Source organism: Gadus macrocephalus, chromosome 23, assembly GCF_031168955.1.
Source record: "Gadus macrocephalus chromosome 23, ASM3116895v1".
Classification (NCBI taxonomy): Eukaryota; Metazoa; Chordata; class Actinopteri; order Gadiformes; family Gadidae; genus Gadus; species Gadus macrocephalus.
In genome coordinates, this window is record NC_082404.1 from 5,900,453 (window position 1) to 5,920,030 (window position 19,578).

At 46.1% G+C, this 19,578-nt stretch overlaps 1 protein-coding gene across 2 annotated transcripts in view; it reads right to left on the reverse strand.

The window, feature by feature from the left end:
- Positions 1–1,910: 1,910 nt before the first annotated feature.
- The window catches only part of map3k15 (mitogen-activated protein kinase kinase kinase 15), a 28,541-nt gene continuing 10,873 nt past the window's right edge, over positions 1,911–19,578 (reverse strand). For both annotated transcript variants that reach the window (XM_060045669.1, XM_060045668.1), the window contains 20 exons: positions 19,196–19,346; positions 18,004–18,111; positions 17,649–17,698; positions 17,382–17,477; positions 17,039–17,126; positions 16,485–16,618; positions 16,052–16,179; positions 15,519–15,649; positions 15,032–15,137; positions 12,776–12,933; positions 12,045–12,228; positions 10,059–10,233; positions 8,272–8,446; positions 7,477–7,662; positions 6,854–6,959; positions 5,425–5,665; positions 5,032–5,144; positions 3,822–3,928; positions 3,247–3,323; positions 1,911–3,143 (listed from right to left, as the gene is read on the reverse strand). In XM_060045669.1, the coding sequence (XP_059901652.1) occupies positions 3,056–3,143; positions 3,247–3,323; positions 3,822–3,928; positions 5,032–5,144; positions 5,425–5,665; positions 6,854–6,959; positions 7,477–7,662; positions 8,272–8,446; positions 10,059–10,233; positions 12,045–12,228; positions 12,776–12,933; positions 15,032–15,137; positions 15,519–15,649; positions 16,052–16,179; positions 16,485–16,618; positions 17,039–17,126; positions 17,382–17,477; positions 17,649–17,698; positions 18,004–18,111; positions 19,196–19,346 (2,602 nt within the window). In that variant the 3' untranslated portion in view covers positions 1,911–3,055. The remainder of the gene's footprint in view (positions 3,144–3,246; positions 3,324–3,821; positions 3,929–5,031; positions 5,145–5,424; positions 5,666–6,853; positions 6,960–7,476; positions 7,663–8,271; positions 8,447–10,058; positions 10,234–12,044; positions 12,229–12,775; positions 12,934–15,031; positions 15,138–15,518; positions 15,650–16,051; positions 16,180–16,484; positions 16,619–17,038; positions 17,127–17,381; positions 17,478–17,648; positions 17,699–18,003; positions 18,112–19,195; positions 19,347–19,578) is intronic.

Consider the following 19,578-nt stretch of genomic DNA (forward strand, 5'->3'; position numbering starts at 1 on the left):
ACAGTTGCTGAGGAACTGAAATTGAAGCATTTCACAGCCGTATAGTAGCCTGGGCCATAGAACACACCAACAGAAGTCACACACGCCGGAGAAAAAGTCTCAAAAGTCTTCATCCCAGAGAACTTTCCAACTGCCGATTTTGTATGCAATTAAATTTCGCCCCTAGAAAAAAATTACGGTGGCTCTGACCTCGTGACCTCATAGCCGGCTACGGGCATGGTGAGAATATGCTGAGCTCTGACTTCACATTCTGTATGTCTTTGCAGATCTGTCTGGCCTTGAGACTGTGGAAATAATGTCAGATCAGCGTTACGGGGAGGAAGTTTCTGGTCTTGTGAGACTATTGTGATATTTATGTTTCGCAACGAACATCAGTTGATGAGCCTTGTCGGAAAGCAAATATGGCCATGGCCTTGTGTGGTTTAAAACCTCAAGCCAATCACAGTGCCGCTTGTGGTCTCTTCGCTCTTGCTCAATCCGGTTGAAAGTAAAGCAAAAGAATATTCTGCTCTGAGAATATACTTCTTCATACTTCTGTATGATCTATCACACAAAAACTTGATGGCATAATATCTCCCCTTTAAAAGTAAATTTACAATCAAACGTTTTTTTACTCTAGCTTACTTTAGCTTGGGTGGGGAATAAAAAATGTCTACACTTTCCGTATAAGGGAGGGGCCTATGGAAAGTGTATCAATCTCGAAGGAGAGAGCAAAGACGGCAAGAGAACCACTAAAGGGATGTAATAGCAATTTCTTTATCACCAGTCGGGTCAAAGGTCAAGATTAAAAATAGTAGGTAGAAGTAGAAGTAGGACACAAAGTAAAATAAGGGTAATCGTGAACTGCCTTTTGTCATTCAAACAACTCACCATTCCATTACTTAGAAACACCCCACTGGCTAAGAAGGTTTCGGTGTTAAGCCAAGCTCGGGCCCGTAAATACTAAGACCCATGAATTCTACGACAGAACAGGCACGAGTTTGGGCGGGGTCAGCAGATAATCAGAACACACTGCTACGAGAAAGGCTCCCCATGTACACATTATACATAAACTCAGTTCAAGTTTAATTTAAGGTGCCACCTGCCGTGTTCTTTTGGAAAAAGTCTGCAGAGTCAGGATCGCTTTAACTCACTTTATTTGGTAAAGTTTTGGACTAGTCTCTATGAGGCAAAAGGAGGGGAATTTTATGGGCACGCGTGGAGATACACTTAGTAGGGAATCTGAAGGATGCGTTACCTGGAGCGTTCTAGCCCCCTTGGCTATGTGTTGTGACTTATCCATTGGGCAGGCGTGGACTCAGTTGTGTGCTCTGATTGGCTAAGCATGGTGCTGAACTCCCGCCCCCCTGGATACCCGTATGTGTCTTTATGCTGTCCCTTGCGGCTATGTGTTGGCATTGCAACTTTGTTTGTGGCTATGTGCGGGAATTACACTTGTTCTTGTGGCCTTGAGCATCTGGGTCTCTCGAACATCTTGACCGCTCGTATCTCTAGAATTGACACATGATGAATGGCCTCCTGTATGTGCTGGACGCCTCCCTAGGCTCCGGATCCCTCCTTAGTGTGAGAAAGAAGCCTCTTTTAATTGGCGAGGGCATATGTGGCCTGTTGGTATGAATGTGTGAATTATGTTACACACCCTCTGCTCCACCGTTGTAATCTGCTCCAAAGTCATGTCTTCATGACGTCAAAGCGACATGGCCTTTGAGATGTGTTGTGCTGTGTGCAGCTCTACGCTTGATGAGCAGAGCCGTGTCACTTGTCGTAGATCACCAGGGAGTGTGTGCCAATTTAATAGACATCGCCCTTCAAATTGTTATTGTTGTTTGCCTGGCCGTGGATCATCATCATCATTGTATTTCAAAAAATCACAGTAACAATCGCATCATTTGACCAAAATTAGACCCATACGACTTTCACACTCCAACATTAAAGTCAAAGTGAGGGATAATCCTTTATTGTAGATTTTAGAGCCACAAGAAATTGGGATGGAAACAAACAAGCATACAGTTAAATAAACAATAAAAAACGGTTTCAGAGACAAATGCAGGTGTGTGACTGGGAGATATATATGTACACCAACATCATTGGGAAATGAATAATAATTTTATAAAAAAAAAAAAAACTTGTTGTTAGAATATGGGTTTAGGATATGGGTTTGAACATTGACTTACATTAACTGCCACGCTATTTAGCCTATTTCTGTGTAATACCGTCTATCAATAAATAACAATGCTTTTTCAACTATTCGTAATGATGACTCGGTACATCGTTGACATAATATTCCCCAATGTCAGAAAAAATGTGTCCATCTGTTTCAAACCAACAAGTAACTATTTGTGAATACTTTTTATTTATTTAAATATATCCCACTGTGAGTGTCATAAAATGCCATAAAAGTTTGACAACGCACGTAAGTTAACAATTAACGTCAAATTAACGTTAAAATAAAATGGCAGTAGCTGTGATATGTGACATGTATTTGAAATAGTGCCCGCACTAAAGTCTTTTGGTCTGGTCAACATTGACTCTGCAGGGAGGCACACTCGGTGGAATAGATTTGTCACCTCCGACGCCATCGTCATGGTCACGCCTATTCTTATGTCGATGGAAAGCTGTCTCGTGGCCGGGATGTCCCACCCCCATGCACAGAGCTACTGGGTGCCCTCCCCTGTGTCCCTCAGCAGGCCCAACCGTTGACCTGCTCCTTAATGATATGTATCTGAACTCACTGTAAGACACTTAAAAGAGAGCTTAAAAGAAAGACAGAGGTTATGGTGAACTGACCGCTGGGAGGCTAGTTGGTGTGTGTGTGTGTGTGTGTGTGTGTAGCGTGTTTGTGTGCGGTGTGTTTTTGTGGGGGGGTGTGTTTCTGTTGGTGCCGTGTTTGTGGGTGTGCCCTGTTTGCGTGAGTCGTATTTTGTGCGCGTGCCGTGTTTGTGCAAGTGTGCCCCGTTTGTGTGTGTGCGTGGCGTCTTTGTGCGGGTGAGTCGTGTTTTGCGCGAAAGGAGTGTTGGGAGAAAGAAAAACCAAAACACAGCGGATGAGATTCCCGTCAGGCGTCGCTGGGCTTGTCGCTCCTCATCCTCTCTCTCTCTCTGTGCCTCTGGATCGCCCGCCAGATGCGACAGAGCACGCCGCCGCTGTAAGGGAAGCACCAGGGGGGTTAAGGGGTTTTAAGGGGGGGGGGTTCGGTAGGGCTCCGTCCCCGAGTCGCTCAAGGCGGTGATAGTACAAGGGGGGTACCGTAGACGCAGGGCGCGCAGGTCGTCCCGGGACACGTCGCTGAGGACGTTGTTTAGCGTGTAGTCCTCCATCACGAACTAAAGAGGACACAGAGAACCGTAACTACCTCGTGGCCGTTCAGCACAGCCAAACCGTGCTCGGGGGGGGGGGGGGGGGGGCAGGGCGCCCGGTCAGGTTGATCAGTGGCTGCTGTGTAGCACGCCCAAAGAATGGACATTATTTGCTTATTGACTGTCTGAACCCGCACCCAACACAAAGTGATGAACGCTGACACCAACCTCGTTCAGAAAATGAATGTCAATTTGGCAATTGAGGTTCTGTGTGTATTCATGGAGCTCTTTGGGGCCCCAGAGCCTGAGGGTCAAGCAACACTGAGCTGACGCCTTCATCCATGCCGACTTCATTAAGATCTTGTTCAGTCGTCGAGTTGGATGGTGCAAAGTGAGGAATGTTGCTCAAGGAGGCCTTCAGTGGAAATGGGGTTTGAACCCAGCGCATTTCAACCTGGAGTCAAACCCCCTAGCCACAAACAAAGTCCTAATGGAGGTGTCAGCGTCGAGCTATGTACAACAAACCTTGTCTAAGGTGTCAGGGTCCGCCCCCTGCTCTTTCAGCCAATCAGTGAGCTGCTTGTCGGGTTCGTGGTCAGCGGGGATGTGAAAGATGGAAGGGGGCGGGAGCTCTGTAAACAAGAGGTTTTTAGTACAAGTCAAGTATGGGATGGGAGGAAAGCCATGCCACCGTGAACCGGTCCAACCATCTTGTTTTCCATTGTTGCTTGATTCATTTCCTGCCTGGACTACCCCTTTCTTTTATCAGACGTGTTGGATGTCTAAACTATGTTGTAGGTCTAAACATGTTTAATTTTCTCTGTAGAAAGGTCTGGCCATGCTTCAATACTTATTGTTTTCGGCCCCGTACGAATGAGACCAACCAATCACAACCAACGGAACCATTAGACCAACCAATCACAACCGTTTGCCTAACATGAGGCGGGATGAATACAATAACGGTGCCGGTGCGGCGCAGAGGCATTTCAATAACAAAGATGGCAGCCTGATATAGAACGGTCTGTTGATTCCATTGAGACAGTGTTAAACGAACTGGAATGCATATTTTCAATAAAAAAGGAATGGACGATTGCATTTAATGCTTTTGTTGAGAATATAAAAAATATATACGCTCAGTACTGTGTCACCAGTTTCGATGCCTGGCTCGTGAACTACAGGCAGCCGCAGAAAAAAACAGGAATTAAGTCTCCCCAACCAACGAGAGGTAACTTTAACATGAGTAGAGTAACAAACACCGGTAGTGGTTGAAAGAGTCTTGCTAGGTTTATCCTTGTGACAATTCATTTCTAAAATGGTCCAGATATTTAAAAAGGGAAGAGACGTATCTTTGAGAAGCTACTCTCACACAACGTGGTTCCCAGTTGTTCAAAGTTCACGTCTATAATCCATCTGCGTTGCCGTGCCGTAGTCGGCAGAGCCTGAAGGAAGGACGAGCGTTCCAATGACTCATTGATCCGTTTGATCATTTCGGATGTGATAGAATAACTGTCATAAAAGCTTGTCGTAACCCCAAGCAGGAGACCAAAATGCATCGTACTTGTAATCAAGTTTTCCTTTATCTTTATTTTTTCCATTCATCCATCCTTATGCCATCCACCAGTCCTCATACCATTCATCCACCAGTCCTCATACCATTCATCCATCCACCCACTCATCCAACCTGCTCCATAGATCCTCTCCTCCACCCAGGGGGAGTGATGGGTTATCTGGGTACCTGACGGCCGGTGTCTGACCCTGGCCAGCTCCAGGTCCTGGGACCTCTGCTGCAGCGTGGCCTTCAGCACCTGCTGGTACTCCTTCTCTTTCAGCAGCAGTTCCTCCAGCAGCCTGCAGGGGCCATTTTTCATTTCAGTTTGTTCTGTACATATACCTCGTACGTCTGTATATATAACTCTGTATAGGTATGGGTATGTGTGTGTGTATGTGTGTGTGTGTATGTGTGTGTGTGTGTGTGTGTGTGTGTGTGTATGTGTGTGTGTGTATGTGTGTGTGTGTATGTGTGTGTGTGTGTGCGTGTATGTGTGTGCTTGCGTGCGTGCGTTTGCGTGTGTATATTTGTATGTGTGTGTGTGCGTGCGTGCGTGCGTGTCTGTGTGCGTGTGCTTGCCTGTTGGTCTCTTGTTTAAGCCGCCCCAGCTGGGCGCCCAGGGGGTGGTTCGGCCGCTGAGGCTCATGGGAGTGGGCGGCGGTGAGGGCGCTTGCCCCAGCGGCCGTGGGGTCAGGGGTCGTGCCAGGGTCATCGGTGGGAGTGGCCAAAACCTGCCCGAACTCCGCCTCCTCCACGTCCACCTCGTCCTCCTTCTCCGCCCCCTCGCTCTCGGACGCCGGGCCGAAGTGGGTGTGCAGCTCTGGGCGGGGACACACCCGCGGAGGTCAAAGGTCAGGCATGTTGTGGGTTGAGAGGTCAGTAGATCTGGACGGTGAGCTCTGCCTATACCGTAACCGTGGGCCTTGGGATGTCACATTCATAACCAAAATAGCAATGCAAAATATTCAATAAAAAACCTTTTAGAATTACTTTTTTTTAATATAAATAGCTAAGTATCTAACTTTTTCCCTAACGAGATATCTTCCTCCATACCATCCTACCTAACTACGTAGGTTCTGTATTTTAATACTCAACTGTCTTATCTTATCTACTGATTGAGCCTAGTTGGCTCAGACTGCTGAGGAAGTTGATGATGAGGATATTTAGGTACAACATTCCTCCTTGCTTCCTCCTCGGTGGTTTTCTGTCGTTTATCTTTACAGGTTTATCTTGTTGCCCCAATGGCGCCACGGATAAACCCAAAGCGGCGTGGGCCGTCGAGGAAAACAGTGAAACTGCGGGGGTGTTTGCCATGCGTGGGTGTTTGACACCCACACACTTATGGGTCACCTTAGGTCACCTACCCTCTCAACTAGATTACCTACCTACCTACTGCCTAACTACCTACCTACTAGTGCTGCACGGACTGACTAATTGGCCCATTTGACACAACAAAACTATAATTTTCTCTGTATTTCAAATATGCAGGTAATTTGCAGGTTATTGGGTTAGCCGCTAATCCACTAGTTAAATTCAAATCAACCAATTTATTTCTTCAGCTTTTTATTCTTCGCCATTCTAATTATGTTGTTCGAGTTTGGTATGCAGATCCTTTAGTCCTAGGGTTAGGGTTAGGAAAAAACAATGTGATTATTTTGGCCATTGTTTTACCTTGTATACACATGGTTGTACCTTGACATGCACATGGTACTCACAATATTTTAAGAATAAGAGTACAATGCAATAGGTGTCGAACTAGGCTATTAAAACCAATAGGTTTTAATAGCCTAGTTCGACACCTATTGTATTGTTATGTTCACATTCAAACATGGTATGTGAGACTTAGCGTAGCACCACAACAGGTATTTGGTATGTGAGACTCAGCGTAGCACCACAACAGGTATTTGGTATGTGAGACTTAGCGTAGCACCACACCAGGTATTAGTTGTGTGGGTTGGCGTAGCGCAACAACATTATTTGGTATCTGAGAGTAAGCGTTGCGTCACACCTGGTATGAGGATGGTGACGGCCGCCTGCACAGCGCGTCTGATGATGTTGTCCATTGCGAACATCCAGTGGGGTTTGATGTGATGGTTCCTCAGCACCTTGTTCACCTGTGGAGCATCACAACACACAAGCACACACGCGCGCACACACACACACACACACACACACACACACACACACACACACACACAGACACACAGACACACACACACACACACACACACACGCACACACACACACACACACACAGACACACAGACACACACACACACACACACACACACACACACACACACACACACACACACTGTTAAATGTGCTAGCAGAACCCTGTGTGATGCCAATTGGTGTGAATGTGACCGTTAGCGACTGCTGTTGAAGTGCGCGTCCATTCATCATCCTTCCATTCCTTCACCAATCTGTCCATATGACTTGGAGTCCACTAATCGGACTCAATCAATCAGGAATTTATCTGTTTATCCGAGACATTTTCTCACAGAATGCTTGTAACAACCTTGTATCAATTACGTTTTGCATACTCTATAAAGGTCCTTGATAGTTTTGCATTTTGTGTGTGTGTCTCTGCCTGTGTATGTGTGTTTGTGTGTGTGCGTGTTTGCGTACCGAGTCCTGGAAGCCAAACAGCACCAGCTGTATCTGGTTGATGGAGGTGGAGTCGAAGTCAAGGTCGAGCTTGAGCTTGGAGATGGTGGTTGCCATGACGCGGCGCTCTGGAGAGTGGATGAAGTCTCGCAGGATGCAGATGATCTGCTTGATGTGGTCCACGGAGAGCTGGAGCTCTTCACTGCCCTGCACACACACACACACACCCACACACACACACATATACACACAGACACAGACGCATAAATGCACATACAGTACGCACACAGAAACACACATACAGTACGCTCACATACACAGACACACAAAGTCACACGCACACACACACAAAAACATATACAGACAGACACATATACAGTACACACGCACACTCACAGACATACACAGACACACAAACATACACACGCACCTGCACACCCGCAATATGCAAAACACATACCATATACAGAACACACACACATACCATAATCAATACATATACACACACACACACGCACACACACAAACCATGTCAAATGAACACAGGTAAAAAAAACAAAAACAAGTATGTTTAAGTTAGTTACTTCCTCTTTCACTTTGTCTAGCGTTCTCTCTTTATCTCTCTTTATCTCTCTCTCACACTCTCTCCCAAACCACACAGAATATCCCATACACACTCCCATACAACAACAATACATGTATACAAACATGTACAAAAAGCACACAAACACAAAAATGAGTTACAGAGTAAGACACATATCTGTTCTTCAGTCACGCACAACCCCCCCCCCCCCCCAAACACGTCTCAGTCCGGACCTGGATGTGGTTCTCCAGCAGGTTGGACATGACCTTGTCCTGGTCCTCGTTCAGCACTTTGTAGAGGATGGCCCTCCGCTCGCTGTCCTTCTTCAGCAGGAAGAGACCCCCATCCCGGTCCTCTGGGGAGGGGGGCGCGCTGCGGTCCTCAGAGGCCAAACCCTCGTCAGGAACACTAATACACACACACACACACACACAAACACACACACACACACACACACACACACACACAATATATACATTGATTATGGGGTCATTGATACACATAAACACAACACACAGTATTGGTGGTTTATTGGGACGTATACACACTAATAAACACACATAAACACACACACAGGAATATTATTGGTTCACGACGACACACATAAATATACACAAATAATATCATATATAGTGGTATATGCTACACGTGAACCTCTTAAGATGGCACATTGGATTGGTTTGCTATCTCGGGATATTGGGCAATATCTATATATATCTAAATATCTATTACCCACTATTCACTTCGCAAATAATTGTTAAATATAATATCACACTTATGTAAACCAGAGGCACATAACACACACATCTATAATACATAGAGCATGACAGGGGCTCAGATTCTTAGAAAATCAACAACTCTTACAACACAGGACTTTTTTGGCAGCCGCGAAAATTGGAATGTTGGATGACAAAAGATAAAGGGATAAAATCACACGAGCCTGGAAACACTCGCATAGAGGCACAGAAATTCACTTTCTAATCTCCCACAGAATAGACTTAAACAAACACACATATGCTCCCACTAATCAAGCAGAGACACACACCCAAACACACGCCCTATCACAGAACTCAAACATTACGACCGTTTAGAATGCACACAGCAACAAGATTGACGCAGAGCACACAAGGATAATAGAACAACCCATCCGCAGTCAGACACACGAAAAAACACAAGCACACACTCACACACACACGCACCCTGTGTGAGTCACCCAGTGACCTCATTAGATATTTAGTTTTACGGTCGCAATTGTAGCAAAGTCGAACAAACACAGCACACAGACACACAAAACATGCAAACGAAGACAGACACACAACGACGCACTCTAAAGTGCTCCACACAACACACAGACATACACACATACGGATGCATTAGGAGAACAGAGGAATAGAATCTCAGCTTTTATGGTGGCCAGATAGCGAGACAGTCTGTTTACAGATAGAAGGCTCTCCTAGCTACTGTGTGTGTCAAAGTGGGGATGCATAAGTGGGGACCTTAAAGTGGGGACACGCAACAGGCCTGCATGAGCTCAGTACTCTGTGTGTGTGTGTGTGTGTGTGTGTGTGTGTGTGTGTGTGTGTGTGTGTGTGTGTGTGTGTGTGTGTGTGTGTGTGTGTGTGTGTGTGTGTGTGTGTGTGTGTGTGTGTGTGTGTGTAAGTAAGGTCCGTTGAAGCATGTGCACGTGGAAAGCCCTCAGAGCTCATTATGGGATGTCATAAAAGCTATTGAAGCACAGAGACACCTGTCAGTTTTGTTCAAACATGCAGACATCTATACACACATACACACCCATGCATGCAGCGCACATACACTCGCACAAACTCACACACACACACACACACACACACATGCATAAACTCGTAAACACACACACACACACACACATGCATAGACTCGTAAACACACACACACACCCACACACACACGCGCGCACACGCATACACACACACACACACACACACACACACACACACACACACACACACACACACACACACACACACACACACACACAGACCTCAGGTAGTTAGAGTTGCTGGGCTTGAGGTTGTCTGAGTCAGAGCGAGTCTTCTTCTGGAAGAAGACATCGTGCTTGGAGTCGCAGTCTGGGCTCACTGAGCCGTGCTCACTGCTGCTGCTCCCAGTGGCCTCACACTGTAACTGCACCGGCAGGGACACACTGCGGATGTAGTCTGACCCACACACACACACACACACATAGCGGATTACTATTAGTGTTGTGAGAATACATATCGTTGCTATGAATATATATATTTTTTTTTTTTACTTAATTCAAATATGACTAGAAGTGTATTTAAATTACATTGTCATGCATAGTAGAATAATGTAATGAATAACGTATTATTTATGAAAGGCTAAAAACGAAGATGAAAATACTGTCAAAGCAACAAATGTAAAATATGAGACACAAGAAAATAGAAGAAGGTAAAGGTTGCACAGGGGAAAAAAGGAAATTAGCAAGAAAAACACAGAGAGGTTAAGATCTGAAAGGGTCGAAAGGTCACAAGTTCATAACATTTCAAACACTACTCATTGGGTACAGAGTGTGTAAAAGTGTGTCAAACATTCACACCAGCACAAAGAGAATTCAACACAAACAAAAGGTACATGAACATAAAGTACATCCATGAATTACTTCTACAAACCTTGCCAGACTGAAACACCAACCCAGAGAGCAGGGAGAAAGAACAACGGCAATGGTCAACATCATCAGACAGCAACATTTCCATCATAAAATAGTTAATCTATCTGTAACAGGGGATACGTTTGTGTGTGGATATCGTTGCAGTGTTTCCTCTGTATTCTACACGTTGAGTGGACCATCTTAGTGGATTATAGTGGGGCTAGTGTTAGGGTAGGCGTACGGCCTTAAAGACTTGATTGGATACAGGGGAGCACGACCAGGTCAGTTTGAGAAGCTGCTTCCCCAAACACATGCTGCCAGAATACTGGGACTCTATGTACAGCTGTGCGGCTGGTTTTATAACCAGGTGTGTGATGAAGTTGTGTGTATCACGGTCGTATGAAAGACAGGGGAGCCTCCAACGGTCGATTATGTCGATAACATATATTTGCCTCCATTTCTACTAATCCTATTATGAATATAGATATGTTTTATGTATATTTTCTGGGGCATTCTTTAGCATTTATTTTGTTTAGCTTTTCTTTTAGCTTTTTATTGCGACATTGTCGTTTCCTGTCGGAGTACGTTTAATCTTACCTTTTGATGTGCTATATAAACGATTTGATGGTTTTATTGGGGATGTTGCAAACACACACTCCTCCACGTACACATAACCTCTACCCCACTTACACATGCACACACACACACGTACACGCACTCACATACACACTCTTCCCCGCTCACACAGACACGTACTAACCCTCTTCCCCACTCACACGCACCCTCCTCCCCAGTGACAATCTCACTCACACACACACACACACACACACACACACACACATACACACACACACACACACACACACACACGCACACACGCACACGCACACACACACTAGGGCTTTGACTTCGAACTTCGTTATTCGAATATAATTCGAATATCAAAAAATAAATCAAAATTCGAACAAATATTAGGCAGCCCTTAATATTCAAACCTGTTATGGGCAGGCCAAAAGGGAGAGACGTCGGAGAACCCGACGCAGTCTATTCATGATATTGTAATGACCACGGAAGAGGCAGTGAATGAAGTATTGATTAGACAGCGATTTATTAGATACCTAATAAACCGTTGGAACACGCAAGACCGGTAACCATAGCAACGCCGGTAAACAAACCTCGCAAAGCCCAATCTTACTGAAGGCATTTAATGGTCAAAATATTATTAATAAATATTCGAATATATTCAAATATTAATATTAGTGAACTTCGAATATGATTTTTGGGCAAAAGTCAAAGCCCTAACACACACACACACACACACACACACACACACACAAACACACCAGCCCCTCTCCATACCGGAGGGTTTGAAGGCGATCTTGCTCTTCTTGCCCTTGGTGTTGTGCCTGACAAAGGTGTCTCTCAGCAGGTCCGAGGCGTTGGCCCTCTTGTGGGGGTCGGGCTCGAAGCAGCGCAGGATGAAGGACTTGGCCTCCAGGGACAGAGACTCGGGGATCTCCGGGTGGATCTTGAACATGCCCACCTGGAGCGCACGGATCCAGGAAGAGAGACACACACACTGTTTAACAACACACAGGTACAGAGAGAACTCAGGACCAGCTGTAGTCCAGCCATGGAAGCACTTTGCTTCTTAAGGGGTTATAAACGTACCTTTAATCTCCAGAACCATTTAGGACTTTCAGTAAAGAGTAACCAAGCAAAGTTTTCTAGTAAAAAGGCGAAAACACACGCAACATGACGCAAGAGTTGATTCACTGTTAGAATATGTTTCAGTCTCAGTATCGAATAGTAAGGTAATTTCAGTTTTCAAACAAATAATCAAATCAAATCTCAGCAAGTGTACTGCTGTGATGCTGCTCCTTCCCCTTGCCCAATATGCATCAAGGTTCACACACACAGACAGACACTCACACACACACACACGCATACACACACACACACACCACACAAACATCCTCCCTGCTACCCAGTTACACTCTCACTCACGCTCACAAACAGACCCACAACCACACACACAACCACACACACACACACACACACACAAACAACATGCGTGGGACACCCCTCACCTTAAACATGGCGGCCTGGGGCTCCCCCAGCTCGTGGAAGGGGGGCTTTCCGGTGGCCATCTCTATGATGGTGCAGCCCAGGGACCAGATGTCCGCCGGGGCCCCGTAGCCCCGAGGGCCCTTGTCAATGATCTCAGGGGCCATGTACTGCAGCGTGCCTGGACAAACACAGAGGAGGATCAGGGGTGAAATCCTCAGAATCAAACCTTAAGACGCCGATTTAATGCTAGGAATATAAAGGAAATAATTACAGCAGTGAACAAAAGGAATGAGTTATCATATTGTTATTATCTGTTGATGTTTTGGACTGATTCTCGCTTGTTTTAATCATTTGACCACATTATCATAACAACAATTTTGGCTGTTTCCATGGGAAATACTTTGTTACTTGTATTGCAATGTGCTGTGGAATAAACGTTAGCAGGTGTGCGATTTGATGAAGCTTTTGTCCCCTGTGGGCCACCATCCTGAGAGCTGCTACCTCGTGTAACCCTGCAGAAACAGAGCCGTGCTCAGGTCACTCTTTTTCTTTACAGGTCAAGCACATTTTCAACCAAACCTCCTTTCAAACTTGTCTGCGTAGACGTCACCCCTCTGTGGCTGGTTCGAGGGACTGCGGGGAGAGTGCTGTGGTGGAGATGGCAGACTGTATAAAGTGGGAACTACCAGTGGACCAGCAGAGGGCTCTGAGCTGCTCCCCGCGGCATAAGACCTGTCTGCATAATGGTTTCACTGGTTGGTATGGCTGTCCTGCTCGGATACACGGAAAGGCTTTTCGGACGGGGCGAGGAAAGATCGATGGTAAGGAGACAGAGACAGCCACTAGAGACGGACACGAATAGAGACAGATACGTCTGTACATACACACACACTCACACACAGACACACACACACACACACACACACACACACACACACACACACACACACACACACACACACACACACACACACACACACACACACACACACACACACACACACACACACACACACACACCTTATAAAGTTTAAACATCCACCTGTTTCCTCTTGATTAGCTAATGAAATTACACGCTTCACTGGACACCAGTGGCCAGCAGATGGTCATCAATGTGTGTGCGTGTTTGTGTGTGTTTGTGCACATTCTTTCCCGAATGTGTGTTAGTGTGTGCATGTTACCGGTAAGTGGGTGATTGTGTCTATGCATGTGTATTCGTGCGTGTGCGTGTGTGTATTTGTGTGTATGTGTGTGTGAGTGTGTAAGAGAGTGTGTGTGCGTGTATGTGAGCGAGTGTTTCTATAGTCACTGATGGCAGCTCTTAACATTCTGAGGGTTGTTTGACTCTCAGGGCTGCTTTTTGACAACAGGGTGTGGATGACTCAGGAGGACCTCAAGGAGGCCACCCAGACCCTCTGTCCCAAGGCCCCAGTATGATGGCTTGTACCTCCTGCTGCTAAGTATATTCTGTGATGAACGATATCGTTCTGCTGTCTTTCGTATATGTTTAAAACGTTCTGTAGTCCACAATTTTGCAACCTGTGCTACGCATACCTCTGGTGGTGAACGAGGGTACTGGAGGTGGTAGTTGGATTTTATTCCAAATAAAGACACGTTTACATAAAGCAAAAAATATATATGGACAATTAAAAATGACTGCTAATATTGTCCAGCAAATAAAGTATTTATGGCTTATTATTATAAGAAAAATATGGGTTGCTTTGCGAATTCAATGATATTTCTTCAATTGTAATGGTTTCCATTCAATGTTTTGGGTTAATTTGTACAACCTAAACAAAGGCCCCGGGAGACTAAGCAGCATTGCTGGGTTGTACTTATTTTGTCCTCTGTTACCCACTGGCCCCGACCTTCTTGTGGTTATAAATGTCTGTAAAAGGGGGAACTGGCAGCCTTTGCCCAGCCACTGCATGTGTGTTTATCTATTTTTATCGTTTACATATAATGTGGTCCTCATAAAGTCATTGTTGTTTATGACAATCTAGTGGTACACAGTATGTCAAAGGATGGGAACCAGGGATATAATCTACTTCAAACAAAAAATGTTATCTACTAACGATAGGAGACATACTGAACACTTTTCCATGACCTAACTAATTAAAAGGTATGGACCATTTACTATCTGATTTATGTACTTATCCAAGTATTTCACCCTATACCAACCATGGTCCTTCAACCTACTGCAGTAGTACAGTGTTTGGTTGACACAAGGCTCTGCTAGTGGGCCCTTGCTCAGGCTAGCCTGCCTGAGGACTTACCAGTGAAGGTCTCTGTGCAGGGGTTCACCCCCGCCAGACGCTTGGAGGTCCCGAAGTCTGAGATCTTCAACACACCACTGTATGTGTTCACCAGCACGTTGTCACCCTGAGAGAGAGAGAGAGAGAGAGAGAGAGAGAGAGAGAGAGAGAGAGAGAGAGAGAGAGAGAGAGAGAGAATCAGATAAAAGGTTTTTGCAATGCTTGTGGTAGCCCACTACGTACCCTAGCTTGATACGTATCCAAACATGCTAAAAACCATAACATGTAATACGTACCCTAAAATGTTAGGTACCCTCAACCTGTAAACTATGCTACGTACCATGCCATGCTTAATACCCTGCACACCACGTAACCCAACGTACTACGTACCCGAGCACGCTACTTAACCCCTAGCATGATAGACACTCTAAACACGCTACGTACCCCAGCATGCTTAGTGCTCTACCAGGCTCTGTATCCTCTCCTGCTACAGACGGCGCGAGGCTACCTTGATGTCTCGGTGGACGATCTGGTTCTCATGGAGGTAGCGCAGTCCCTCCAGGATCTGCCGGGTGTAGAAGATGATGGTGGCCTCCTTCAGGGGCCCCCACTTGGAGCGCAGCAGAGCAGACAGGCTCCCTGGGGACCCGAGACACAGCGGTTCATCGCGGGGTCCCGAGTATCGAGCCCTGGGACTCGAAGGGGTTGTTGTTTTCATTAAAAAAGGACAACAATTTTCTGCACTGCAAGCCAACGATTTTGTAAAAGAAAAAATAACCAACAAAGTGTAGACTAGGAGCTATAGGAATCAGAAGGGCTTCACAGGCCCACACTATACGACCCCCCTGAAGGACAAAGACAAACTCCAAGCTCCAAAGCCCAGAGCGAAGGAGCCTGGAGAAGGAACACAGAGGAGAGGGACCCCTCCTTCCAGGGACGGTGAGGAGGGCAATGGGGGCCCAACGGGGCAGACATAAAGTACACCGGAGGCATACGATAGAGCAGAGCCCGTCAGCGAAGGCAGAACCCAGTGGCCCCTACCTCCAGGGACCTGCTCCATGAAGATCTTGATGTAGCTGTCCTCGGAGACTGAGCCCAGGTACTGGACGATGTTGCGGTGCTTCAGGTACTTGTGGAGCGCGATCTCCTCGTGGAGGGGCTGGGAATACCTTGGGGGGAGGGAGGAAGGAGGGTGATGCCCGGGACCCCCTCATGTTTACGCCTGGGCGGTGGTCCCTCGGTCCAGGACCACCGGCAGCATGTCACGAGCTCATGTTATGAATTAATGTCTATAATAACTAATAGATACAAAATATTAATAGTTGAGTAATCAAAGCTAAATTAATAATTTAGCTTTGATTACTCTCTCTCTCTCTCTCTCTCTCTCTCTCTCTCTCTCTCTCTCTCTCTCTCTCTCTCTCTCTCTCTCTCTCTCTCTCTCTCTCTCTCTCTCTCTCTCTCTCTCCCCCCCTACCTGCTGTCCTTCTCTGGGATCTCCTTGATGGCGATGCGGACCTGGTTGCTGAGGTCCCGGCCGGCGTAGACCACCCCGTAGGTCCCCCGCCCCAGGACCACCCGGTCCCCCGTCTCGTTGATGTCGTACTCGTACTGCAACACACACGCACACACACACACACACACACACACACACACACACACACACACACACACACACACACACACACACACACACACACACACACACACACACACACACACACACACACACACACACACAGAAACACACACATAGAGAGAAATACACACATACAGAGAAACACAGACACACACACACACACACACACACACACACACACACACACACACACACACACACACACACACACACACACACACACACACACACACACAAATAATGATGAGCAAACACTCACACGTGGTAGCTTTACATTAAAGCTTTACATATATTTTTTACATTTTTTAAAAATAGGGCACATTACCACACACACACACACAAACACACACACACTCGTACAAACTGACACGCACACACTCACACAAGCTGACCTCCAGTGTATCTCCTTCCCCCTCCCCTTCCAGTTCCACAGCATTTCCTGAACCATCAGAGATCATCTCTTTCACCATAGAGCAGAACCTACACACACACACACACACACACACACACACACACACACACACACACACACACACACACACACACACACACACACACACACACACACACACACACACACACACACACACACACACACAAACCAACAGTATATGAATGAAATCATTACATTATGTTACCATACATATCAATCACACACACTTCACACATGTACAAACAACCATATGAAAAACAACCTGCTTATAAACATACAGAAACATACACACACACACTAACCGTGCACACTGGTCCTCGGTGGAGAAGTAGATCTGGAAGTCGTCAGAGTTGTCGTGCACGTAGAGGAAACAGCAGCGCTCATCAAATTTACTGATACTGTGGACACAAGCAAAGGTGAAGCACGGGGGATGGGGAATTATAATTAATTTGAAGCGCGACAATAAATACTTTGTTTATTTTCTGTGGTAGTGGTTGGACTGCTTCTGGTGTAGATAGAGCATGGAGCCATCCTATAAAGCATTGTGTTTGGACTAAGGTCATGCCCACCTGATGCCTTTGATGGCGGTGGCGGTGAAGTTCCACTCATGGATGCCTTTCTGGAACATGAGAGGAAAACGGGACATCGTTTTAGTGTCTTTCAGTCGTGGGTCATGAACTGTAATGATCATCCAGAAAGGGCTCAGAGCTCTTTCAGGTTGCATAGTTGTCAGGTGACGGCTTGTCAATGTAGAGTTCGTCTCAAGGTGTACTGAATGTTTTAAGTGGTTAGGTCATGGTTTGGTATGACTATCAAGGTTTTTTTGGGGATGTTTTTGGTGAAGGCTTGGTGAGGGTTAGGTGGGGATTCCGTTAAGGTTTGGTGAAGGCTCGGTGATGGTTAGGTTCAGTTGGTGGATCTCACCGTCTCTGCCGGAGACACGTGCCATATGGAGACGTTCTTCTCCTCTGCCTCGTTGTTGATGGACACGTAGGAGGGCTGGTACAGCTTAGTGGGCTCCAGAATCAAAACCTGACAGAGAGAGGGGCCGAGAGTGGGCGAGACAGACCAGGAGGGCGAGAGAGAGAGAGACCGATTGGGAGAGAGACAGAGGGAGAGAGAGAGACAGAGGGGGAGAGGGGGAGGGAGAGAGAGAGACAGAGGGGGGGAGAGAGGGACAGGGACAGAGGGTGAGAGAGAGAGAGAGAGAGAGAGAGAGAGAGAGAGAGAGAGAGAGAGAGAGAGAGAGAGAGAGAGAGAGAGAGAGAGAGAGAGAGACCGATGGGGAGAGAGTGGAAGAGGGGGAGAGGGAGAGAGAGAGAGAGAGAGAGAGAGAGAGAGAGAGAGAGAGAGAGAGAGAGAGAGAGAATATACGTTTACAGGTACAGTAACCTTTAAACAAAACAGACATTCTGAGGATTTTCTTAAGTATGATAAACTAAAATAATTCATATATTTCTAGGAAACTTAGAATCAATCCCTCTTATTGATAACAAAGTTAGTAACGTATTGGTCCGATTATAAGACGGACTTTTTCCCCCTCGAAATAGGTCCGAAAAAGTCGGGTCATCTTATATTCGGGGTCTAGTATTCAGAGCGCAGTATTCAAAGCGCAGCTTCTCTTCTTCGCCTCTCCCTTTAAATGCTAATACACATTCGCGGCCCCAGGTGGCGCCAAAAATTGGTTCCGGGAAGAAGTCGTCCAGCGTCCTAACCAGCCCGTTACCGGTAGAGACAAGTGGCTCAAAAGTGGGTCAGGTCAATCAACAACAGTGGAGGAGCTATGATGCCCATTTTAAAATAATGGTCGTCAATAAGGCAGAGTCAAGTAACAACTGCCAAGCTGCCAAGAAGTTCGGGGTCACGGAGTGTAACGTAAGACGATGGCGAGCACAAAAACCACGTCTCAAAGATGCCAACAGTCAGCGCAAATCTGGTCTGCAAATCTTTTTTTCTAAATGTTTGTGTTGAAAACGGGGGGTCGTCTTATAATCAGGGTCGTCTCATATTCGGACCAATACGGGTAATTTGGACTCAATGGATTTCATAGTAACCTATCAGACATTTAAATTGACGGTGGCCTTAGTGTAGGCCTACAGGGTTGATGGGTTAGTACCGGAAATCTGAGACCAATGGTTGTTCCCCGGGTTGCCTCCACGATGATGTCCATCCAGAAGTTGAGCCTCTCCCGCTGGGCAGAATGTTCTACAGGGGGCTTCTTGAACCGCTGGATCAAGTGCAGGTTCTGGACCACTGAACGCAGATACCTGGAAACATAAAGATACAGGGATGGAGAGTGGCCAGACTAGGTTAGGCCTGAAATGTATATACTGGAGTTTAAACACCAGGAATAATTTCATTATGGTAATGAAGACAAATGTAAGTATTTCCTTGTTTTATATTAATTCAATTATACTATTACAGTTGACTTGCTAAATTAGAAATATTACTCAACATTAGCAAAGAAATATTTTGGCACAATCATTAATCACTTCCGTA